The 24,851-nt window shown below is 51.9% G+C and overlaps 1 protein-coding gene across 1 annotated transcript; it reads right to left on the bottom strand.

Annotated features, from left to right (window-relative positions):
- Nucleotides 1-1,304: 1,304 nt before the first annotated feature.
- On the bottom strand, nucleotides 1,305-13,538 carry KRT82 (keratin 82). Its single transcript, XM_522390.6, has 9 exons — nucleotides 13,070-13,538; nucleotides 11,079-11,287; nucleotides 8,667-8,727; nucleotides 7,900-7,995; nucleotides 7,358-7,522; nucleotides 4,257-4,382; nucleotides 3,386-3,606; nucleotides 3,133-3,164; nucleotides 1,305-2,569 (listed from the first exon to the last, which is right to left on the bottom strand). The coding sequence occupies exons 1-9, from the start codon at nucleotides 13,478-13,480 to the stop codon at nucleotides 2,349-2,351; spliced, it is 1,542 nt and encodes a 513-aa protein (XP_522390.5). The 5' UTR covers nucleotides 13,481-13,538; the 3' UTR covers nucleotides 1,305-2,348.
- Nucleotides 13,539-24,851: the final 11,313 nt, after the last annotated feature.

The following is a 24,851-nucleotide window of genomic DNA, read 5'->3' as shown; positions in this document are numbered from 1 at the left end:
ATTCCATTGTGTAGGTGTGCCATATTTTGGATAGACACTGTGACATGTCTACACAGTGTTGTTTCCACATTTTAGTTATTAGGAATAATGTTGTGATAAACTTTCACGGGCATGTTTCTGCATGGACATAGGTTTCTATCTCTCTTGGATGTATGCCTAAGAGTGATAGTGCTGACTCACCTTGTACCTCTGTGGGGACCACGCTCAGGAACTGCCAGGCTGTCTTCCACAGTGGCTGCCCCATCTTACATTCTCTACCATCGGCCCCACATACAGTGTCTACTGCGCTTATGGGGTAAACTGGCCGTGACCAGGGCTGTCTCATTCCACACTGAGTCTCCAGGCCCTGGGTAGCCAGCCCCATAGCAGGTGCTTGAGAGATGCAGAATGAGCCAATGAGAATGTGAAGGAATGGGTTCTGCTGACTATGCTTGCCCTCAGATCTGACTCTAGACTTCCCTTCAGCCCCTGTCCATACAGTCTTCCCTGTGATCCTGTCTCTGACCCTCGCCAGGCAGTCATGAGCTGCTTCTTGGGGCTCCCATGCTGTTTGGCCCTCATTATTTATGAATCCTCTCTCCGGGAGGCTGAGCGTCCTTCCAAGGTTAAGAGGGAGTCTTAGTCAATTCTGCAGCACCAGCCTCTAATGCAGGGCTTGGCGCAGCATGGGTGCTCTTTGGGGAGAGTGGGGAGTCATCCTAACTCTCAGGAGAGGGGAGCCATAAGGGGGAAAGCACCCCCCAGGAGGGGCTGTTTCAGGGGGTCGGTGAGGCAGAGGAAAGGGGACTGAGGCCTCACAGAGGGTGGAAGCACTGCCGCCAAATCTCCAGGTCTTGGGCTCTCTAAATGGGGAGAGGAGACTGGAGTGTCCTGGTCCTCCTCACTCCATGGGCTGCCACCATCTTCACTGCTTTCCTGGAGCTGGGGGTATCCAGGCACTGAGAATGGTTTGGGATAGGGACAGAGCCTAGGGCTTGGGGGCTGCTAAGTCTAGACACAATAGAGGACCCCAAGGATTTTCTCTAGGATGTGTATAGGGCACCATGTAGTGAGGAGGCCTGTGTGCAATGGGCTTGTGGTTTTTAACATGGCAAGTGATTTGCAAACCATTGGGGTGTGACGCGCAGGTTTTGGTGATTTGTATAGAGCCCTATTTCTTCCACAGGCCATTTGCAAATTATTTACATGTAGTGTTTCTGTTTGTATAATAGTCTTCATTTCTGTTCCGAAGACTCCAGTCCCAAAAAACTGCTCACCAGTTCCCCCTCAGCCTTATCACACTTTCCACAGAGCAGAGTAAATAATCCTGATTGCTATAATCCATGAACAGAGTAGGTTTATTTTGAACAGAAGCCCAGATGTTCAGGGCAGAGGCCCTGGAGCCCCAGTGGGACAGGCTTGGCATGAGGGGCTTCTGGGAGGTAGTCAGCCCACACCTCCTCCATCTATGAGCTCCTGAGCCAGGGCCTCCAAGTCAGCTGGGGCAGCCCCACATCACTGTCATATCAGACTCAAAGCAAAAGGAGCTAAAGGGTTGGGGAACAGGAAGGGGCGGCTATGTACAGAAGGGGATGGGTGGAGGGGGAACTGATTCCATTGAGCAAATGGTATCTGTTTTTGGTTTTCCATCTGTCCAGTAAACATTCCATATCCCTTTGCCCTTTGTTCTAGGCATTGGCCTGACATCACCTGCCAATGTGAGCTCAGGAGAAAGATTTATTCTCACAATTTGGGTTCAACATACCTGAGAAAGTAAATCTACTGCCCAAAGGCCACCTCTTGATTCTCTGTGCTGAGAGGACATTGGCAGGTCCTGACTGATCCTGAAATCGTGGCACTTGGCTTTGGAATTTAGAGTGGGATTTGGGGGTGTCTCCTTTTGATATTTGCAGTGTGCATGTTTCAGGTGGTGTTAAAGGAAATTCACTTTTCTTAGGGGCATGAGAGCCTAAAGTAAGGGCAGTGTGAGCCTGTGGTGGGAGAGGAGCTGGCTTTGTGAGGAAACTTCCATGGGATGATCCACAGAGCAGAACTGTGGTGTGCCCATTTGACCTTTTGGGGGTTATTGCCATTCTGCGGTTAAGAGCAATGCATTCTCTTTCTCTGCCGTCTGTCCCCACCCTCTGGGCCTAGCTGAGGGTCTGCACACAGGTGAGTGGAAGGTGACTCATGAGGCAAAGGAGGGGTCCTAGGGGCAGCTCAGCTCTCAAGGAGGGAACACTGGAGGGGAATGTGGAGTCAATAAAGGGAGGTGGGGTTTTGGAACATCCTTGTCTTCAGCCCTGGTGGGAGTGTGACATCCAGGGCCATGGGGCAGGGGCTCTGTCTCCTGGATGTCTCGGATCGTGCTAACGCTTGTGGCTGGGGGAGCTGCCCCCAGCTCCTAGCGTCATGCTGGATTTCTGCCCACTCCCACAGCTCAGTAGCCCCTGGGGCTCGCAGGGGACATAGAGTTCACCAGTGCCCACGATGCTGCAGCCCCCATTGCTCCTGAGGACGCCAGTGCTGAGGACAGGCGTGCTGACCCCACATGGCTCGTACAGGAAGGCGCCTTTGGAGCTGCTCACTGCTGTGGGAACAGGAAGGGGTGCTCAGGGCCCCACACGGTGTGGCTCTCAGTGTACTGCCCTGAAACTACTCAGCCAGGCCATTCCTCCCACCTCCTGCCACTCACCTCTACAGACACCCCATTCCAGCCTCCAGCCTCCGCGTCTCCCACCCTAGCCACATAAAGTGCTTGCAAGGTCCCCATGCACCTCTCTCCTTTCCCTAGAGCCTGGGCAAGGCCAGGCCGGATTCAGCTTCACCATTTCTCAGTTTCTACTGGTCCCTCCTTCCTAAGCTTGCTTCAAATCCTCTTCCTCTAGAAGAGCATCCTTTTGTCAGGGTGGTTATTTGTGGCTTCTGGGCCCTGAAGCACTTGGACCATGTTGTTGCAAATCTGCTCCTAGTCTGACTCCCAAAAGATTTGGATAGCCCTTTCCACCAGCCTGGGAGCTCACGGCAGACAGAGCTCTTCCTTTGGGGTAGGGGAGGCATCAGAGGTCTAGGAAGGGGTGGTGTGGGCTGCCTGTGCTGGGGTGATCAACCCCCAAGACCCCAGAGCCAGTGGGGCATGGCTCATCTACTTACAGATATTCACGGGCCCGATGCCTTCGCACAGCCTGGGGATGAGAGGAAAAAGAAGACAGGTAACTACATCAAACAGATGCAGGTAAATGCAGCATCTCCCCGCTCCCGCCCTCATTGTGGACCATGTGCTGCTGTGGGTTTTCAATGACTGGGGTGGGGGACAGGGGTGAGAGATACTAGCAGCCGCCACCAGAGGGCTGGGTAATGGCCATACCTGGTAGCCCGTCTTTGACCCCCTCCTTGAGGAGCTCACCTGTGCTCTTCACCCTCCAGCAGGCGCCTGTAGGTGGCGATCTCGATGTCCAGGCCCAGCTTGGAGTTCATCACCTCCTGATATTCCTTGAGCAGGCAGGCCATGTCCTGCTTGGCCTTCTGCAGAGCCTCCTCCAGCCCTGCCAGCTTGCACTTGGCATCATTGAGAGCCGCCTCGCCCTGCTGCTCTGCCTCAGCTATGGCACCCTCAAGTTTGCAGCGCTGTGGGAGGGGCGCAGAAAAGCATCACTGGGGGCCCTGGAGCCCCAAGCCAGACTCGCAGAAGAGCAGAGAGAACACGGGGGTGGCTACGTGCCAGGCTCACATTTGCGAGCTTCATCCTAGGATTGCGACATCTGGTTCCTCCAGGGAACTGGGATGGGTTTTCTGTCTAAAATACCTCCAAGAGAGCGGGGATTTTCCTCTTAAGTATGCTGAGAAATTTCTGTGGGGTTAATATGTTTTAAATGCCCAGCTGGTCTTCCCTAGCCCAGGAGAATGGAGTGGGTCTGATTTTATGAACAACTGAGAGTCACCTTGAATTTCAGGATCATAGAATCACAGTCTTTGGGTCTGAAGGGACCGTGGAGCGCATCTTTTCTATACTTGCACCTAGTGAAGCATCCTTGCTTCTCATCTTTGACATCGGTCACCTCGTTTCTGTTGGGGACCTGACTATTTCCTGTGGCTGCTCATCCTGCTGTGGGTCAGCCCTTTGGTAGAAAGGGCTTGCTTCTGCTTGAGCAAGGCAGCACAAGTTTATTCCCTCTTCAATGGCACTCACAGCAAGGATTGAACCCGCCCTGCACGGCACAGACTGGCCAGTCAGCCCAGGATGGCTGTTGCAGCAAGGAAGTCCTCCCCAGCCTCACCTGGGCTTTGACATTCTCGGTTTCTTGCTGCAGCCGCTGGATCAGCTTATTCATTTCCAGGATCTCGTTCTTATGGTTGCGGAGGTTGTCACAGTGGTTCCCAGCTGTGACTCTCAGCTCCTCATACTGCCAGGACAGAGAGGTCAGAGCCCCAGGCCCCACAAGGTGGCATCTCCTAGCCTCTTTTCTCACTGTTCCCAGTCTTTTCTCCCGTGACTTCCTAGTTCAGGTGCTCTCTGGTTCTCATACTGGTTCTGCTCCTTTACCTTCTTCCGCTTCTGGGCAATTTTGGGGTCCTTTATGTGGGCTGCTCCTGGTTCCCATCTCACCCCATCCCCAGCTCCAGGCTTGTTAGATTTTTCTCCAGCCTCTGAGATCCCCTCCTCTGTTGAGCTGTTCTGTGTCTGGTCCTTTTCTCTGTCCCAGAGCCCAAGTTCACCTGAGGGCTCCCTCCCTTTTAGATATGCCTCTGGAACTTGGAAGGGGTTTCTGTGCTCAGCCTGGGTTGCCTAACAGATAAAGGACTGCCCATCAGGATGGGTCTGCCCATCAGGATGAGAACATTTGTATGTTTTCCACAAAAACAATAAAAAAAACAAAATGCAATTTATGTCCTACCTTGAGGTAACACTTTTTTATAAAAACCTTTGCACGCTGAATCCAATTTCTGAATAGTAGTGTGTACAGATTACATTTGTAAGTTTTAAAAAATTAGCTGACTTTAGATTTTCTGATAGTTAGTGGGAGCATATTATATAGAAAATGCAAAATGAGAGATAAGCACATAATCACACTCATTGACTCTTTTATTATTTGGTTACAGTAGGAAAGTCTGCAGTTGCCTAGTAAATATCCATTGTCCTCTTCTTAAAACAGAACCCCTGGCTGGGCTCAGTGACTGACACCTGTAATGCCAGCATTTTGGAAGGCTGAGGCGGGCATATCATTTGAGGTCAAGAGTTCAAGACCAGCCTGGCCAACATGGTGAAACCCCATCACTACTAAAAATACACAAATTAGCTGAGTATGGTGGTGCATGCTTATAATCCCAGCTACTTGGGAGGCTGAGGCAGGAGGATCACTTGAACCTGGGAGGCAGAGGTTGCAGTGAGGCGAGATTGCACCACTCACTGCACTCCAGCTTGGGCAATAGAGCAAGACTCCATCTCAAAATAAACAAACAAACAAAAAACAAAAATAACAACAACAGAAAAAACCCAGAACCAAATAGAACCCTGCTTTTATTTAGGGTAACAATGAGCCCAGATAAGAGAATATTTCTCAGTCTTCCAATCAATGAGATCTATGACCATGGCTGGGTAGGGCTTCTGGGTAAGCTCTTTAAAGGGGGGAATGACCCAGTTGGCTTTTTTCGCCTCTGTTCTCCTTGCTGCCAGGCGTAAGCATGTGAGATTGGAGGTGCTGCAGCTTTCTTGGAACATGAGGCAACCAAGAGGATGGAGCATGTATTACAGATGGCAGAATGGTGAACTCAAAGGATCCTTGGTCCCTGATGATGTCACAGAATCTCTGTGTCATCCTGGGCAGTCTATTTTGTACTTCAAGCTACTTTAGAAAAAAGTAAAAATTCAATTTTAACTTTTTTTTTTTTTTAGAATTTCTGATCCTGGTAGCCAAATGCAATCTTCAACTAATAGAATTTTCTCTAAGATTCTGACTTAGCAGGATGGGAAAATGAGGTGGTTGTAATCCTGAACCCAACATGGCTGATGGCGGTTGCCAGGGGCAACCAGAGGAAGGGCCAGCCAGAGTGAAACCTGGCCGTGGGTGGGCCACAGACAGGTTCACCAGGAGCTGACTCCATTTCAAGTTTTCATACTTCCAACCACCACGGAGCTCCAGAAAATGGGCAGAGCATCACTTTGGGCACTCCCTGGGCAGTGGCACCCACTGCCTTCAGAACAAAGCCAAATGACTTAGCACAGCCCTGCAGATGCTGTGACCTGGCCTCAAGCTATCCCTCCAGCCCGATCTCCACAGCACATGGCACTCCAGGCCCCTCAATTTCTGCTGCTGTGTCCTAGCACCTGCTGCTCAGCCTGGCACACCCTCCCCCCGTCTCCCCTTTGAATCTTATTTGTCCTTCAAGATTAGATCAAATGACAACACCTTTGCCTTTGTGACACAATTTGTTCCCTCTGTCATCAAACTCCCTTTACCTGCTGCTCCACCTTTGCAATCACTTCCTGCTAGCTGGTGTTTTGGTTTGGGAAGCACATCCTTGCTGGCCACCCTAATTGAAACTGCACTCCAACACTCCCTACCCTTCCCCTGGTTTATTTGTTTCCTAGCACTTGGTATCACAGTCTAACATACATCCACTGCACTTATGTGCCTTGTTTATCATCCATCACCCTGCCCCTCCAACCCTACCCTGGAACCCAGCTTGTCTCTGGAATGAAAGCGACATGAAGGCAGGGACTAGTGTCTGTTCTGTTCCCTGCTGTGTCTCCAGCTTCTAGAACTGTGCTTGGCACGTGGTTGATGCTGAATACACAGTGTTGAATGAGTGGACCAATGAGTGCATGCATGCATGGCGCCTTTCACAGGCAGGGCAGGAGAGGCTGAGATGATGATATTTGTTAAATCTAATTACCCTTAGGGCCCCCCTGCCCTCCAAGCAAGCCCCTAATTATTAAGTCTGAGGCCATCTTAATCACTGTTTCTGCTCTACCATTAGTAGCCACCCCATGCCACTAGCCTCCTCCCACGCCTCGAAGCTTAGAGCCCTCTTTGCCATCATTACAGTTCAGTAAAACCAATTAGTGTTTACTGAACGCTGCCTACAGGAGCACTTCCAGTGAGTCTGCAGGTAAAAACTGCTGGGCACCCTGGCACCCTGATGACAGGCCTGGATTGTCCGGGGCGGGGAGGGGTCCCTCCCACGTGCTCTGCAGGGAAGTGGCCTGGGGCCTGGCAGAAACAACAGCAGCTGGGCTTTATGGGATTCCCTGTGTCTGTGGCATGGCGTGGCTCTCATTAGCTCCTCACCCACTTCTGCGGAGAAGGAGTCTGGGGGTCCTCCCCTCCCCTGGTTTGTCACCTCTCCAGTCTCCCTGCCCCCAACCACTGGGCCTCACCCGGCACTGGTACCAGGCCTCTGCTTCGGCTTTGCTGCGGCTGGCGATGTCGTCATACTGCGCCTTGATCTCAGCGATGATGCTGTCCACGTCCAGCTCCCGGCTGTTGTCCATCTTCACAATGACCGAGGTCTCAGAGATCTGAGACTGGAGCAGGCAGATCTCCTGGGGGCAGGGCCCATGTGAGAAGGAGTGAGCTCTCTGAGAGTCCGGGGACAGGAGAAGGGGAGAACCTATTCTGACCTTCCCAGAGCAGAGTGCATAGAACTCTGCTATGGCTGTTCTGGGCTTCAGTCACCAACTGACTCCTTGTCCCCACCCTCTAGTTGCCCTGAGCTTGGTGGAGACTTTCCCAGAGGGGCCTGTGAGCCATGGCCTGGATGATCCAACTTCTGTGAGTCTCACCGCCTGAGAACGTCTCTACAGTGCAGACCTCTTTCCATGCTTGCCCTGAAATGTACCCACCAGGCAGCCACTCTGCTGCCCTCTCGATCCCTTGGCTCCAGCCCTGACTAACCACCCAAGATCAGGGCTGTGGGTACCTCCTCATACAGGCTTTTCAGGAAGTCGATCTCCTGCACGAGCGCCTCTGCGTTGGTCTCCAGGTCAGCCTTCATCAGGAAGGCTGTGTCCACGTCCTGCAACAGAGCAGGGACAGAATGTGACCTGGCTGGGCCACCTCCCAGGCAAGCTGGTGGCAGGGGGAAGGCGTGGGGCTCACCTTTCCTCACGGACACCCACGGGCAGCGAAGGGGTGATGGAGCCGAGGTGGGGAAAAAGGGTCCCTAGCCCTGGGACCCCAGGCCTGGGCCTGGCTTCCTGATGGGAAAGGATCTGAAGGGGGTGGGGCTTAAATAAGCCTTAGCAGCAGCCTCTCAGAGCCCACTTTGCAGAGCCTGGGCCTGGAAATACCTGGCTACCTGTCTGAGGAACCATCGCAATTGTTGTCGTATTTGGGGGCTTGCGGCAGAGCTTTTGAGCTTTTGTTTTGGTTTGGCGTTGGCATCTGTCCCATCTCCAGCTGCTTGGGCAGGGTTAGACGTGACTTTAACCCAGCTTCGGCCTGCATGAGTGGGGAAGTGGAGGCCAGGCCAATGGCTGGCCTTTTGCAAGGGGACAAAGTTGGGGGAGAGGAGGCCGGCCTTCCTCATTCTCAGAGTTAGTGGGGCTGGCACAGGAGTCTGAGGGGCGAAAAACCCTTTTTCAGAGTGGGTGGGCTGCAGACACGTTTGGACTGAGTTCAGGGCTAGGTGGCCTGGGGCAACGCAGGCCAGCTCAGGGGCTCTGCCTCTCTGAGCTTCCTCCTTACCTTCTTCAAGGCAACAAACTCATTCTCGACACAGGGACGCAGGGAGAGCTCCTCTTCGTATCTGATGGAAAAGGCAGGAAAAAATGCTTTAGTCGGGCTTGTGGATTTTGGAAGAGATCTTGGCATCAGGCCTTTGGGGGCAACTCTGCCTGTCACTGACTGAATGCCCTGGGGAGTGCCCAGGTCCAGCCCTGTCTTGGCAACTCTAGCTCCTCCACCCACTTGAGATGGATGAGTAGCCACTTTTCAAGTTTACTCTTCTCCCCATTCCTCAGGAACCTTCTCCCGCGATGAGTCCTCCCTGGGAGGTCCTCCTTAAGGCTACCTTCATTCTATCTTGCTGCTGAGGAGGTTCACTTCACCTAGTGGCCTCCCCTGGGAACGTAGAAGAAGGCTGTGCTGCTGGCCTAGCTGTTTTTTTCTGAGTCACTGAAATTCCCGGCTGACCCTGTGCATCCTCCTCGCTGGGAGGGTTCAGAGCCTGGCCTCTACCTGTGGTCCATTTGCAGAGGTAGCAATTATCCATCTTACCAGACCCACAGAGACAGCCAGGCTATTTCCTCAAGCTCCTTGGGGCTCCTCAGCCCACTCACCACTCCCCTAAGGCAGAGGGAATTGGTCAGGGGGTTCAGTTTGATAAGCAGCATCAATTCATTAAAAGCTTCTCTGCTTCATCATGTCCATCTCTCTTTTTTTCCAGCAGAACTGCTGCAGCAACGGCCCTGGACTCTGGAGCCTAGCCCCCTGGGTTTGAATTCTGGCTCTGTCCCGTGCAAGCTGTGGGCAAGTTGGGTAAGTGACTTGGCCTTTCTGCCTCATGATGCACAGCTTCGTCATCCATAGAATGAGGCTAACACTAGTTCTGCCTCACAGGGCTGTTGTGAGCTAACATGCCACATGCATTAATACCTGAAGAGCACTAGGACAGTACTTGGTACAGGCTCTGTACTGTGAAAGTGTTTGCTATTATTCTTAAAATACCAGTTGGACCTCATCCTTCCCCGATTGTCTCACTTTTAAAAGCCAAAGTTCTCATCTTGAGCTGCAAATCCTGTCTCTTAATCTCACCTTGCTACTCACTCCTCAAGAAAGGCATTGCTTCTGCTGACAGGCTGGCCTCCAGCCCTCCCACAGCCTCACTGCATCTCACCTGTCACAGTCTGCTAGAGTTGTCCCCTTCACTTGGCAGGCCCTTCCTCTTTCTTGCCACCCATTCCTGTCCTTTCCCCATTTCCAAAATGGAGGATAATGCCATTGGAATGAGCCATTATCCTCCAAGGGCCAGAGCAAATCGCACCTCCTCCAGGAAGGCTTCCTGGACTCCTGCTCTTTCCCTTTCTTGGGATTCCTCTCCCTTCTTCTCTGTTTGTGTGTAGGTGCAGGTGGTCTGTGCACACTGGACTGGGAAAGAGTTAGCCTTTTTTCTTTCAATAGCACCCCCACTTTCTAGCACAGTGTCTGGCATTGAGTAGGCATGTGGTTGACACCTGCAGTGAGTGTCCCCAACACGGCTCCACTTCACTGACCCAAACCCTTATGACCTGTTGCTCTCAGTATATTTGCCCTGTTTCTCCTCAATAGAAAGACACCTGTTTCAACTTGCCTGCCTCTAACATGCACTCCCATAGGACACTGGACTGTCACAGGGCACTGGATTCCCATGGGGCACTGGATTCCCATAGGACACTGGATTCCCATGAGGCACTCGGCCCAGGACCTGGTGAGAAAATTTATCTGGGCCTCAGCCTCTTGCAAGCACTTAGTTACCATATGCTTATCAACCACCTGCTCCAAGCTGTGAATCAGACCTGGAGCTCGTCCTCAGGGGGAGCAAGTGTGGCAGAAGACAAAACAGGAACCACAAAGAACTGGGAAGTGAGGCAGAAGGAGCTAGAGCCTGATATGCAGGGAAAGGGCAGAAGGGCTGTGCAGGAAGCCAGAGTTGGGGGTGAGAGAAAAGGTGGGCTGTGGTAGCTTGGACATGGAGCAGAGAGATGCTGAGAGGGGTGTGTCAGGCAGGAGAAGCATCAGGAACAAAAGCCAGGAGGGAAGAGGCCTGGGGATCTGTCTATGGAATAGGAAGTAGTTCAGGATCTACAAAGGCACAACAGGCAGTTTCAGCTGGAAGCTGGAGCTCCAGAAGCCACACATGAAAGAGCTTGTTTTACAGAGAGAGAGAGATCTGAGGGCCTTATTTAGGTGGAGTAGTGGGGAGAGAGATGGCAGTACACAGTCTCAGAACTCCTACCATGTGCCAAGTGGGGTGCCCTGCTGACACCATCCCACCTAACTGTTCTGCCACCCAGTGAACTAAGTTTAGGCTTCCCATTTTATAAATGGGGAATCAGGGCCCAGACTGTTTCTGTCCCTTGCCCCAGGTCCACCAGTGGGGTGAAAGCAGCACTGACTCACTTTTTCTTGTAGCCCTCCAGTGCAGCCTGGAGGCTGCAGAGCTCTGACTCTAGCCTCACGCGGTCCCCGGACACACAGTCCAGCTGCCGCCGAAGGGCGCTGATATAGCCCTCGAAGATGGGCTCGATGTTGGTCTGGCAGCACCTCTGCTGCTGCATGAAGTTCCACTTGGTCTCCAGCAGCTTGTTCTTCTGCTCCAGGAAACGGACCTGCAGCCAAGAATGGAATGTCACCAGGCAGCAGAGATCCTGGGGACCATGACTTAGAGAGGGCAATGGAATGAGTTTGTGCCCTCTCTCCCAACACATGGCTACCAGTGCACTAGAATTTGCAAAAATCAGGGTCTCTGCATAGACTGGCATCTGAGGGCATGTGTGTCTGTGTCTCCCCTGCCTGGGAGAGCCTAGTGGACCCCTACCTTCCACTCAGAGGTTGCGTGTTGTAGTGGATGGTACTTCTCCAAGAGGCCTGGGCAAGTCCTGTTTCAGCACTGCCTGCCTGCCTCTCTCTATCCTCGTGACCTTGACCAAGACATCCTGTCCCTTCAAGCCTCACTTTGCTTCCCAAAGCTCCTACCTGGGACAGTGTATGGGAAGGGACTCTGTTAACTTCATACTAGTGTCAGAGGATGTGAAGCTTGGGGGTCGAGGCTTTCCTTTATGACAGCCTAGGGACACTCACGGGAAAAGACAGATCAAGGGACTCTAAGCTCTTTTCACCTACTGTGCTGCATCCTACATGGCTGTATCTGAAAAAAGTCCAGGTCCTAGTAATGTGGACAGCTGCTGGCCTCCTCCTCCCTTTTCGTAAAGTGGAAACTGAGATTAGGAGTTGAGTAAGTTCACCATGGCCACCCGGCTGGACATTGACTAAGGGAACGTGGTCTCCAGCCCTTGCTCTGGAATTTTCCACATCGTGCAGTGTCTGTCAAGAAAACTACAGAAGTATCATTGCCCTACTTCTGGTCAGTGGCTGCATCAACAGGAGGCTCCCAGCCTAACAGAAGGTGGTGTGATGTTGTTGCTAATTCGGGCCCATGTTTTTGGAATAAGTTTATAGCTAGAACTTAATAAGCTTTAGAAATAAAACTGCAAGTTTGACTAAACAAGTTCCTCTGTGAAGCACTTTGGCATATATTACCTCCTGTAATCTCCCACCGTCACTCCTCCCCTTCCTCACTGGGCAGCACCGTCCAAAGGCCAAGAGGTGAATGGCTTGCCCGGGGATTCCGGGTGTAGGAGTAGAGTCAATGCCAGTGGCCACGGCTCCTGACCTCTGGCCCAGGACTCTTGCCCCTAAACCTTAGGGTCACCAGAAACACCAGCTCAAACTGTGGAATGAATCCTCACCCCAAGAGCCTCCCTGGGGCGTGGGATGGACCCAGAGGCTGCTGAGGGATGGCAGGCCAGTTCAGCACCTTCTGAAGGCATGCCTTCCTAAGCAGCCTTTCAGTGGCTCTGGAGATGACAGATGTAAGACTTTCGTGACCGTCACCTTGTGACTCTAGCTCTGACTGTCCACTTTCCTCTCATCCCAGGCCTAAACTGATTGGAAATTCTGAGGTCACAGTGTCCATCCTCACCTTCAGGCTCAAGAGTTGTGACACAGCTCAGGCACACAGAAGGCGGTTCTACTGTTAAAGCCTCATCAGGAAGGTCATTTCTCTGCCTCTCTGGTCATTCCTTTCAGTATTGCTTTGGAAATTCCTCTTATAGTCTGACCTCAGGCAACCTTGGTGATTGGTGATTTTGTCAGATAATATTCAGAGAAAGATGATATATTTTTAAAAAGACAAGGAAGCAGAAATGTTTAGTGCAGAATCTGATCTAACTGGCTTTCAAAGGCTGGTGGTCGTGGAATGTGAGGGAGGCCACTGGATAAACTGAGGCCTCCTCAATGTCAGTCTCCTCCTGGTTCCCTTGGACCAGAGCAAGACCAGACCCCAGATCTGCAGTGGGTCCTCTCACAGCCCTGGGCCACTGCCCCCTTACCTTGTTGATGAAAGATGCGAAGCGGTTATTGAGGCATTTGATCTGCTCCTTCTCATCCCTCTTTACCCTCTGCACAGTCGGGTCTATCTCCAGTGCCAGTGGGACCAGCAGGCTCTCATTGATGGTGACAGGGGTGATGCAGGCAGAAGGCCCACAGGTGGCCCCCAGTCGGTACCCGAAGCCAGGCAGGGTACCTCCACACCTGGAGGCTACCCGGGGCCTCCCAAAGCCCACGTTGCACAGGCTCCGTGAGCCGAGGCAGCCCAGAGCTCGGAGGCCCCCACCACCCCCGGGCCGGCATGGCCCCTTGCTCACTGCATAGTGAGTGACCATCCGGGGCATGACAGCCGAGTATGAGCTGAAACTCTGACTGCCACACCTGGAGCCTGGCTGGAAGGAGTGGTACGACATGGCAGGAGAGAGAGGCAGAGAAATGGGGCCCTGGAGGAAAGAACGGGGGCAGGATGATCAAGTCAGGCTCAGCTTCCCCCCTTTTATCTGGTAGGGGGATGGAGGACTGAGCTGGATCAAACCCCAAATCACCATTAAACTAGGTTTATGAGCTTGGGATATTGGCAGAGCTAAGTAGCAAGGTGGATAATTAGGGTAGCGAAGAGCAAAGAGAAGGGACCAATGGTCAGTGCTGGTGGGCCCTATAAAAATCCTATTTGTCCTCCTTCCTTGATTGTGGGGGTGATGAAAGGGGCCAACCAGACAGACATGTTCCATGTATCCAGTGGCTCAGCCTCAAGGAAAGGGAGAGTTGGGACTACGTCATTTCGTAGGAGGGGAGGCGTGCCATGAATTATACACCCTGGCTTCTCTGGGATTAGAGGGCAAGTTCCATATGCTTAAAGATGCTCTGGCTCTTTCCCCAAGGCTGCTCCTAGGCTTTTTTGCAGATCCTCAACCCAAGTGCCCTCTGTGGGCTCCTAGGTGAGTCAGGAAGTTCCCAGGAGGAAGGCTTTTGGGGTGGGAGAATCCTCCCTACAACAGGCCGGACCTTAACCCTCCTGAGCTCTGGCTCAGTGACCCACTGTCCCATAAGGGTCTTGAAGGTAGACAGACTCCAGGCATAGACACTTTTCTACAGGGCCCATCAGTCCACAAAGGCTGCAGGGAACTCAAGAGAAGAGGCCTGGTGCTTGAGAAGGGCAGAGGAAGGGACGCTCTCCTCAACACTTCTGGGGCCCCCAGAAGGCATGATTTCAGCATCAGGTCTCGGCTTCCATGTGGCTGTTCCTTTCCCCTTTTGCCCAACCCAGCCTGAGTGTCCCTGAGGTCAACAGAGCCAGCTTTGGCCTGAGGATGTCTCTGGGGAGAGTTGTTGCCCTTGGGAATTTTCAGGTGGAGGTGGGATTCAGGTTTTCTTTCCAGCTCAGGTCGCAGACACAGATCTTTGGAGATGTCTGAAGCCCCCGCCTCACTCTCTTTCCTCCTCTTTTCCATCAATTTCATCAGTGAAACTTTTGCCATGGCCAAATGGCCTTTCCCTTCCACACTGAGACTTATCACCAGGTCAAAATCAAACCAATAATAATAATAATAACAATAATAAACATTTATTGGGCATTTATTGTGTGTTGGGACCACTCCGTACTCTTTACATCCATGGTCTCATTTAATTCTCTGACCACACAATGAGGTAGTTACTATGCCACAGACAGGAAAATGGGGAGCACAGCAGTTAAGAGCAGCATCCCCAAGTCACACAGCTTGTGGCTGATCAGCTGGGAGTCCATCCTGTTCCTTTTGACTTCACCCTGCCATGCTGCTCCACAGCAGGGAAGCCGAGGTGAGGAATTGGGAATCTGCTGCCCATAAATGTTCTGTTGTCCCTGTCCCTCAGCCTTCCAACGTGTGGATTAGGAGACTGGAACTCAAAGGTTTCCTGAGCCTCAGAAATTCTTAGTCTCATTGTGACATTTCACACTCCCTGTCCCCTTTTTCATAGTCCTAACTGTGGGTCCCAGAGTAGTGGAGGAGGAGAGGTGCAAGGCGAGACCACAGGCCACGATGGGAGGCAGAAGGTTGGGTGAGGGGGTCCAATTGCAGGGTGTCAGGGGAAGAAGACCACACTCTTCCCTGGACTGAGTCCACAGAGGGGGCCCAGGATGGTGTGAATGTTGATGGAGACACTCAGAGGCCCCACCAGAGAGCAGATTCCCATTAGAGGGGGTGAGGGAGACAGTGAGCTGCACCGGAGGGCAGGGGTCACTGCAGCAGTGGACACAGCAGAGTCTCCCCACCATGTCCAGGCCAGAGGAGGGCCTCAGTGAGCATGTTGGGCTCCCGGAGCCCAGAACCAGAGCTCAGGAGCAGAGGGCAGGGCGGTTCCTTGGATTCATTGTGGGTGGAAGGCACCTGTTTCCTGAGCCCCCCGAGTCCAGGGTTGCCCTCTGAGTGTGAGCTAGGGCAGGACTCAGTCAAGACCTAGACAGTTTGGCGGCATTTTATGAAAGTGGGTTCAGGAACTAGGGGGCATAAGGGAGCAGGCAGTTGAGAAGGGTGTGATTTTCTTCTGGAGCAGTGAACTCCATCTTCACTTTGGCAGTGCAGTAGACAATCTCTACCTGCCTTTGGAATGCGTTTTGGCAGGTGTCTTGGGGGTTGATGACTCTTCAAATTAAATACAGAAACCACCCTTTGAAGGCCTCAAAGAAGAATCCCATGCCTACCTCACCCCCAATTCCACGCCAGCCTCCTCCTGTGTCCTTCTGGGGCTCAGCAATGTGTCCCCTCAGAGCGAGGAAAAACACCAAAGAAAGAGCCACCTCTCCTCTGAGTGCACTATCCTGGGCCTCTGCTGTGGGGTAGAGAATGTGGTGTCCTGGCTTAAGGAGCTTCAGTGTCAGCCACGGCTGAAGACACGGAACAGAGACGTTCAGAAGGAGGGAGATAGAAAAAGGGAGGTCAGAAGAGAAACAGCAGGCAATATTAATAGATTGTCAAATGGAAAGAGTGGGAGAGGAAGAAGGGTGAAAAATATAGGACAGGAGGAGAAAGGGGGGTTGAGAGAGAGGAGGTGCGTGGGGCAGCAGTGGGGAAAGGTAAGTAGAAAAAGAAGTGAGAGTGAAAGGTGAAAAGGGCAAGGTTAAAAGGAAGGAAAACTTTCCAGAAGAGAGATGTGTCTAGCACAAGAGAAGAATAGTCCTGAGCCTGGAGGATTATTTTGCAGGAATCTCACAGGGCAGTTCCTAATGCAGGAGAATTAAAATAGGCTTTTCCTGGTGTATTTCTTGCAAACATTTTGGGCCAAGTGGCCTTCCCACACCCTCACATGAGCCTGCTTCCCTCCCACTCCTCTGTCATCAGGGCATTTCTGTTTAGGAACAGCAGGTCTAATATTGACTTAAATAAAGCAGACTTGACAGAAATTTGGCCATGAACTCTCATTCATTGCAGCCCTGGGCCATGGAGGGCTTTTGAGTTCTTGATAACATCATTCCATTATATTATGAATAAGCAAGAGTTGATCATATTTTGAAGGGTGTTGATTTCTCACTCAAATATCCTGCTGGTGGGAGTTGTCAGGGGACTTGGCTGGGGCCTGGGCAGGGGGAAGAAAGGAGGTGAGGAGGTGGCATGTGTGGCAGGGTTTGCAAGATGTGTCCTGGCCTGAGTGGGAAAACTGTTCCATCTGCAATGAGAAAGGTGTGTGGAAACTTGGGCCCACACTGCACTCAGTCTCTTTGGGGCACCGTGGTCAGTTCTGAGGTCCTGGGAAGGACTGCACAAGAGGCCTTGTCTTGTGGTGCTGTGGGTCTGACTTAGACAGGAGGGGAAAGACCCTACTGCACCCCCTACTCTGGAAGCTTCTTAAGGGCAAAGTGCTAGCCCAGGTCCTGGCACAGAGCAGTTGAGTCAACGTTGGTTGGAATGGATGCCTGTGGACCCTGCAGGACCCTGCAGAGATCGGGAGCAGGTGGGGTACCTCTGTGGGGACCTTCTGGAGGCAGAGGGATGGACAGGATCACCTCATAAGCCACTTCCTGCTCCCTGTACCTCCTGCTGTTGATTTTGTGTGTAGTATGTCAGTAAACATCAAGCCTTGGAGCTGGGAAGCTTGAGGGCTTGAGGGGAGTGGCAGCGGAGGCAGGTGGGGTGCATGGCTGCTGTGACTCTCCTTGGTGGGCCATCTCTTGGAGACAATGAATATATTGGAGCTGCTGTGACTGCTGGTGGAGCTGATGCCACTGCTCCTGTTGTTGTGGCAGAGGCCACTGCTGTGGCCACCCCCACCCACACAGAGGACGCTGCCCCCACTGGAGCCTGTGGCCCCAGGGGAAGAGACCTCAGCTGTGGAGAGAGGGCTCAGGATATGTTGGCAGGTTCTTCCCATTTCCCACGACGCCCTTCCTGGGTGTGATCCCCATGCCTGCTCCCCTCCCGCAGTGCCTTGTTCCAGGCAACCCTCCCTTCCCTGAGAGCCTCGGGGAACGCCTGAGCCAGTGTGAGAGAGGGTGGGTGTGGACTCACCACCCCGTCACACGCTACCTTCTCATGAACCTCTGCACAGGGCATCGCCATACTCAAGGCACATTCACAGCTGTGACCATGTGGATCTCAACGGGGCTGAGAGGACACCATTACTACAATCACCCCCATTTTGTAGAGGAAAAAATGAGGTGCAAAGAGATCAAGTGGCATACCCAAGTCCACGCCCACCAGAAGCCAAGGCTTTTAGCTCCTGTGCTGGGTTCATTCCCCTGTCTTGTAGGTGGCTGTCACATTGGATGGAAGAGGAGGCCTTGTATTCTGGAAGGGAGCCATAGACTTCCTTTTCGAAAGAGGCCTGAAGGCCACCTGGACGAGCCTCCCCCAGTACCAGAACCCCTCAATGACATTGCCAAGATACAACTGTTCAGCTTCTGCTTCAATATTTTCAGCAACGGGAACTCCCTACTTGGATGCATCTTTGCAAGCCAGGTAAACATTTGGAAACATCTCATTGATTTCCCCTCTTGGCGTCCGTTTTTCCTGGTGAGGCATTCCTGCCCCTCTGATGAGTTGGTTCCAGGCTCTCCCCAATCCTGGCAGGCCAGCCTCTCTAATGTGATCTGACCCACATGGGTCTCAAGGGGATTCTACTCCCATGACCAGGACTCAATGCTCCCATTAATGCCGCCTATGATGCTGAGCTTTTACACACAGCCCCAGAGCCCTGGTGGGTCACTCGGTGAGGTCACTGCTGCTCTCCCTCCTGTGAGTTGAGGCCACGCCAGATCAGTCACTGTTCTATTTGTTGAATTCATATGCTTCAATTCTAAATATAGGTCTTTAAATTTAATCTGTTTAATAGCCTCTTATTTGTGTTAGTTTGAGTTCCTGACAGCACTAGCTGAGAAATCAGGCATTCAGACTGGGGACCCACGATTGTTTGAATAGTCTTGTCCTGTCACTGGGATCTTCTGGGACCAGCCCTGGGGGTGAGGGGTCACCTGCAGATTAATCGCCACAGTTTTTGTGGAGATTAAGCCAGAGTGAGGAGAAAGTTGTTGAGCTCCTTAGTGACATGGAATGTGCCCCTTTTGAGTTCTCTTGACCTCAGGGGGAAGAAGGGCACAAGAAGAGTCCCCATAGAGCCCCCAAGAGGGTCTTTGTGACATCCCTGCCCCTGCCTGCTCATCTTTGACCCACCAGACCCTCAAGAGTGATGCTCCCAGCTTCCATTGTGCCCCCCACTTTTCTACCATTCCAAGACATTGACTCACAGGTACTGACAGCTCTGACACCTTCAGTGAGTCTGTGACTGCTAGGGAGAGAAAGAGTCATTTTGTTTGCTGAGAGGTTAAGGGGCCCTGGGTTCTTTGTATTTAAAGTTATCAGCACAGAGTGCTTACATGTATCAGGCACTGTGCTTGGCAAGCTCTTCCCTCAGCTTGTTAGCCTTGGGAAGCTCAAGTGCATCTGTGAGGAAAATCCAGGAGAGAGAACAAGTCACAAATACAGAGAGAAATGAGAAGAGGCAGCTGTGGTAGAGAGGTAGTGCGAGACCGTCAGCTTGCAGGGAAATTCCAGAGCCCCTGAGGCTTGTCCCAAGCATGATTGCATTTCTCACAGGACTTGGGAAGAAAGGGTCTTGCTTAGTGTCCCTTCCTTGACCCCTTTGACCCTCACCCCTGCCCTGGGTCCAACAGCTGTGAGAGGGGCTGCGACTGCAGGACGCCTTTAAGGGAGCAATTGCATTTTAACCCTGTTTCTGACCTGGGAGCTTCATCTGGAGGGCTGACACTGTGGGGCTCATGGGGCCTCTGTGGCATTGCTGTCGTGGTCTGGTGCATCTGTTTGGGTGGTAGTGGGAGGGGAGGGGTGGCCCACCTGCTCTTCAAGCCCTCCAGCAGCTTCCTGTAGGTGGCGATCTCAATGTCCGGGGCTAGCTTGACATACATTGGCTCCTGGTACCTGCACAGCTGCTGCGCCATGTCCTGCTTGGCCTTCTGCAGGGCTATCTCCAGCTCCACCAGCTTGTTCTTAGTGCCAGGTTCCCATGCTGCTTGGCATCAGCAGGCGATGGTGGCCTGGGGCATGGCACACTGCCAGGTGGCGATGAGAATGTGTGTGACATTGTTCATGGAGGATGCAGTAAGATCCTCTATGAACTTTAAGTTGAAAATATGAAAGAATTCCCTGAAGTGGATTTAATGCAAAGGAGGTTGGAGCTGCATCATCTTTAAAACTAAGATTGATTTCTGTCCCCCTTGGGTAGTTTGAGACTTAGCCAGAATGGAGAAAATGATGTTCTGAGGTCCTTTTCTTTTTTTTTTTTTTTTTTTGAGATGGAGTTTCACTCTGTCGCCCAGGTTGGAGTGCACTGGCACGATTTCTGCTCACTGCAACCTCCATCTCCCAGGTTCAAGCGATTCTCCTGCCTCAGCCTCCTGAGTAGCTGGGATTATAGGCGTGCACCACCACGCCTGGCTAATTTTTGTATTTTTAGTAGAGACGGGGTTTCACGCTGTTCGTCAGGCTGGTCTCGAACTCCTGACCTCAGGTGATCCGCCCGCTTCAGCCTCCCAAAGTGCTGGGATTACAGGCGTGAGTCACCACACCCAGCCCTCTGAGGTCCTTTTCAATGCTGAACTTTTCTGGATTGCGAGTAAGTAAAGCAAGCCAAAGTTTTGCCATTTACTCTTCCAGAAGAAAGTGCCTTTCTTGCATTCTTCAATCCAATCAAGTTGACAATATTAACCATTGCACTAGGTGAATGCATATTTATATTCCTGGAAGGCCACTCATCTGGGAGGCTTCTCTCTGCAGGGGCTGAGTGAGGCCCAGGCACAAGTCCACCTGGAGGCAGGAGCATGGATGGAAGGACACCTGGGAGCTCAGCCCTACCTGCTTCTACAAGTTATCAATCTCAGAGTGCAGCCTCTGCATTACCAGTTTATCTCAGAGATCTCCATCTTGGTGGTGTGGAGGTCATCCCGTGCAGGCTAGCAGAGTGCTGTAGCTCCTTGTACTAGGAGGGAGGAGAAGCAGACCTCGGATGGGGGATGCGTGCAGTGGGCAGGGACAGCCAAGCCAGGGAAGAGAAGGTTGTGGCTTCCCACAGCCCCATAGGCTTTCATGTGCGTCTGAGAGCCTCCCTGCTGGGCCGCCTCTGGCCCAATCAAATTCATCTGCATTTTCTCTTGACTCTGTCCCTCACTTTCTATGCCCACTGGCTTCACCCTACAGCTGGACAGCTGTGGCTGTGCTCTTTCTCTTCTTCCTATACCTGGTCTTTCTTCCCTTTCCCTCGACACCATGCATCTCACCCTCCCAAACTCAGCATCAGGTAGGTGCCAATCACTTTTCCTTTGTTCGTGTTTTCCTCGGCATTGCAAATTATCATCCCAATGACTCCCAGGGCAGAATGTTTGCTCTCATCTGGAAAATCCCATTCTGTGACTTAGATTAAGACTTTGCCCTCCAGCCCCTGGGCCCCAGCCAGTTCCGCCTTTCTTCTCTGGATCCTCCAGCCTCCTCCACAAGGGGTTAAACTTTCCTCTTGTCCCCACCCTCCCTCTCTGTTCCTCCTGTTGGCACTGATGGCTGGAACTGTCCAGCTGTCCCTTTTCTCTCTGATACAGGGCATTGGAGGTGTGTCCATCTTCCTCTTGGCAGAGGGACTGACCACCTCCTGCCTTTATCTGGCTGTTCCCCAGGTCCTGACATGCTTCCCCCAGGTAACATAGGGTGAGCCCCAAGCTGAACTCAGATCCCTTGACCCTATCAGACTGGGACATCTGAGAGGACATGGCTCTTATCTTGTTTGCCTTTGAAATCTCGGTTTTTTGTGCTTGTTTAATGAACTTGACCTTGATGTCTCACTTTGGTTTAGTACCAGAACTCAGCCTCAGCCCTGCTGTTGTTGGCGATGTCTTCATGCTGGGCCTTGACTTCAATGATGATGCTATCCAGTTCCAGGTTGCAGTTGTTTTCCATCAACAGGAGGACCATGGAGGTTTCAGAGATCTGGGCCTGAAGCTGAGCCAGCTTTTGTGGTTGGGTCCAAATGAGAGAGCTGAGGCAGAGTGTGCATGTGCATGTGTGTCCGTGTGTGTGTGTGCAAGTGTGCATGTGCGTTCGTATGTGCATGCGAGTGCATGTATGTGTGTGCATGCATGTGCGTGTGTGAGCATGTGTATGCATGTGTGTGTGGGGGCATGTTTTGGGAGACTGTGATCTGCCCCCTGGAACAGACCCTGGCATTGAGGGTCTTGCACGGTAGGGATGGAGTGGCCTGTGTAGGCTGAAAGGGCTGGGAAGAACATTAGGGAGGTCATTGAGTTTATAGCTGTTCTTTGTCATCAGCTCATCTGCGTGGAGGGAGCAGCAGCACATGTAACTCCAGCCAGCATTCTCCAGAAGCCACTCTGTTGTCACAGGAGCACACCATGTTGTGACCTGTCAGTATCACAGATGTCTCATGTTCTGAGAAAATACAGCCCTTCACACCAAATAAGGAAAATATCTTGTGAAAGAAAACTGAGTCAGAAGAAGCCAGAAAACTTGGCTACTTTCCAGTTGCGTTTCCCAATTTGGCTCCTCCCTGCTCCTCGGGGATAGGATGGGAAATGGAAATCAGCTGGAAATAGCAGAAAGGGCACCCAACTGACAAATTCAAGTCTTGTATCTGCCAATCACATTTAAATAGCATCCCAGATCTCAGCAAGGCTGATCATAATACTGGCCTCAAATGAATTTGTGAAGATTAAATGACATCCAGATAAGATGTTCTGGAAACAGTGAACCCACAATTAATTTGTTAATGGTCCATTTTCAGGATCATCTAACTCAGTGGTTCTCAAAATGTGACCTCAAACCAGCATCAGCATCAGCATCACTGGAAACTTGATTGAAATGCAACACTGTGGGCCCAGCCCAGACTTACTAAATCAGAATTGGTGTTTGGCAAGACTTCTAGAAGATTCTGATGCTCTTTAAAATTTGAGAATCAGTAGGCCAAACCAGAAGTCTAAGTAAAAATATTCCTTTTCTCTCTTTATTGATGACTGATTCATACATTTCCCATTTCAACAAATTATTATTTTCTTATTGTGCTGCAGCTTGTTTTTCCCAAACAGTTTTTCCTGGCAGCAGATCTAGTTCAAAGGTCTTGTCCCACAGGCTTGCTGGCTGTGGGCTAGTTCAGAATTCAGAGCCAATATCACCCTGGTTGTCAGCACTGAAGAGAACAAGTAGAGAGGAGGCTGGTTATCCCCCTGTGGGTTGTAAGGTGGAATTGGAGCCCACCCAAACAATCAGAGCTGAAGCCCCAGGTCCTGGAACAATGTGACCAGCTTCTGTTGGGCATCACATGTGTGTGACCCTATGGGCATATCACCTGTCCTTACCAGGCCTACCTGGAGGCACTCCACTCACCCTACACCCCACCTCGACACTGCTGGCCCTATCTTCACCACTCTCCCCTCTGCCCCAGCCATACTCTCCTCCTCCTGGCATTCCTGGATCACACCCGGGGGCATTTATACTTCCCATTCCCTCTTGCTGGAGCACTGCCCCCACCCACCATGCCTTCCTGGCTGACATGCTCAATTCCTTCAAGTTTCTTGTCCAATATCACCCACCCACTGCCTATGATTGCTTTCTACTGTCATTTCTCTTCATTGCCTCTGTAGGGCCTGAAATAGTACAGTGATTTGATTATCTCTGTTGTGCCTTTCTCCTGCACTATACTGTAAGCTTCAAGAACTTACAGGCCCCGTTGTATTTGCTCAGCATTGTGCCTGCAGCTCTGTGGAGGACACAAACGGAGAACCAGGCAATTGTGTTGTTTGCTCCCAGAAGCACCTGAGGGCTCACTAATTGCCACTTGATTTGTGTAATTGCATCACCCTGCAGTTGCTCTAGGAAGAGCAGCAGGTAAATTTTGGCAGGGCAGGATGAGCCAAGTTGCTCAGAAAGTTCTATGGAAATCCATATTTTAATGACAGGTGGTCCATTTTTCTGCCTGCCCAACAGAACATGCTTGATCCAGATGGTTAAGGCTGAATTTTTCATCTCTCTTGACCTGCCAGCCGCTCTATGGAACCTCATTTTCTCCTGTGGTAGGGGAAGTGGCATCTGCCCTGCAATATGCAGATGGGATAAGGAGCAGAGAGAAGACCAGGGAAGGAGCCCACAGGCTCTGTGCCCAGCTGAGGCTGTAAGACCCAGCCCCCAGCCCTCCTGTTGGAGGGGGCACCGGGCACTCTCACCGCCTTATAGAAAGTGCTCAGGAAGTTGGTTTCCTCCATCAGGGCATCCACTTTGGCCTCCAGCCCCACTTTGTTTATGTAGACAGCATCCATGTCCCACAGAACATGCTATCACTCTGGGCCTTACCCTTCCAGGGATAACCAGCCCCCTCTGTCTGTGAATTAGGTGGGAGAACTTCAGTTCCCAAGGACAGAGCATCTGTCTACTCCAGGCCATGGAGTAGAACTTAGAACTTGGAAAGGAGGGAGGGAGTAGAACTTCCAAACTCTGTGAAGACCAGGGCCTTCAGGGGTGCCCACCTGCTCATCAGCTCTGGTGCCACATTGAAAGGTCTCCTGCATCACCTCACATTGTGAGGACAACCCTGTTCTGGCCCTGGCCACCAAGCAGGAAGGCCCAGGACTCCGTGGAGCTGCTTCTGGGCTGCCCCGTCCTCCTGAGCCTGACTGGGTGCCTAGAGACCCAGCCCAGGACAAGGCCCGTTTTGCTTCCCCTGTCTCCACACTGGACTCCACACGGCGGGGGCTGGTATTGGGATTTGCAGCTCAGACTTTGGAGTCCTGGGTCCTGACTCACTCCTGATTACCTAGGTAGCCTTGGGCAAGTGTCTTTACCTCTCTGAATTGCAGTTTTCCCACTGTTAAAGTAAGACCTACTTCTAGGCTTGCTGTGCAAATTAAATAAGGCCTTGTATGAGGCCACTGGGAGCTGGGCAGGAGGAACTCTGTCCACTCATCTTGAGCACCACAAACTCATTCTCTGCCTCAGTGCACCTGTTGAGTTCTTCTTCATACCTGTGGGAAGGATCAAGAAGTGGTTTGGGGTTGGATTGGGCGCTGGTAGTGAGGTCAGAGCAGTAGGGTGGAGGTGGACAGGCAATGGTGGGTCTGCAGAGCAGCCTTAGCAAATGCTCCACTGTAGCCTGGCTCTCCTATGACACACATGGCCCCAAATCCCAAATCAAATAAACCACCAAACACAACCCAAACCCAAAACAACAAAACAGATCCCCTCTCAGTCTACTTGAGGTTTCTTTTCTCACAGCTCAGCTCCTTGGAGTATTTGGGTCCCATAA

This window comes from Pan troglodytes, chromosome 10 (assembly GCF_028858775.2).
Source record: "Pan troglodytes isolate AG18354 chromosome 10, NHGRI_mPanTro3-v2.0_pri, whole genome shotgun sequence".
In the NCBI taxonomy this organism is placed as follows: domain Eukaryota; kingdom Metazoa; phylum Chordata; class Mammalia; order Primates; family Hominidae; genus Pan; species Pan troglodytes.
The sequence above is the reverse complement of the archived record's forward strand: the minus strand, read 5'-3'. Positions and strand labels throughout refer to the sequence as shown.

Bases quoted from the DNA above. Each gene is read 5' to 3' on its own strand.
- KRT82 (XM_522390.6), bottom strand. From the start codon at position 13,480: ATGTCGTACCACTCCTTCCAGCCAGGCTCCAGGTGTGGCAGTCAGAGT. The intron at 7,523-7,899 runs GTACCCACAGCC...CCCTGCCCCCAG, and splicing joins TGAAAAGCCTGTATGAGGAG to GAGATCTGCCTGCTCCAGTC. The intron at 2,570-3,132 runs GTAAGTAGATGA...CTGTTCCCACAG, and splicing joins CATCGGGCCCGTGAATATCT to CAGTGAGCAGCTCCAAAGGC.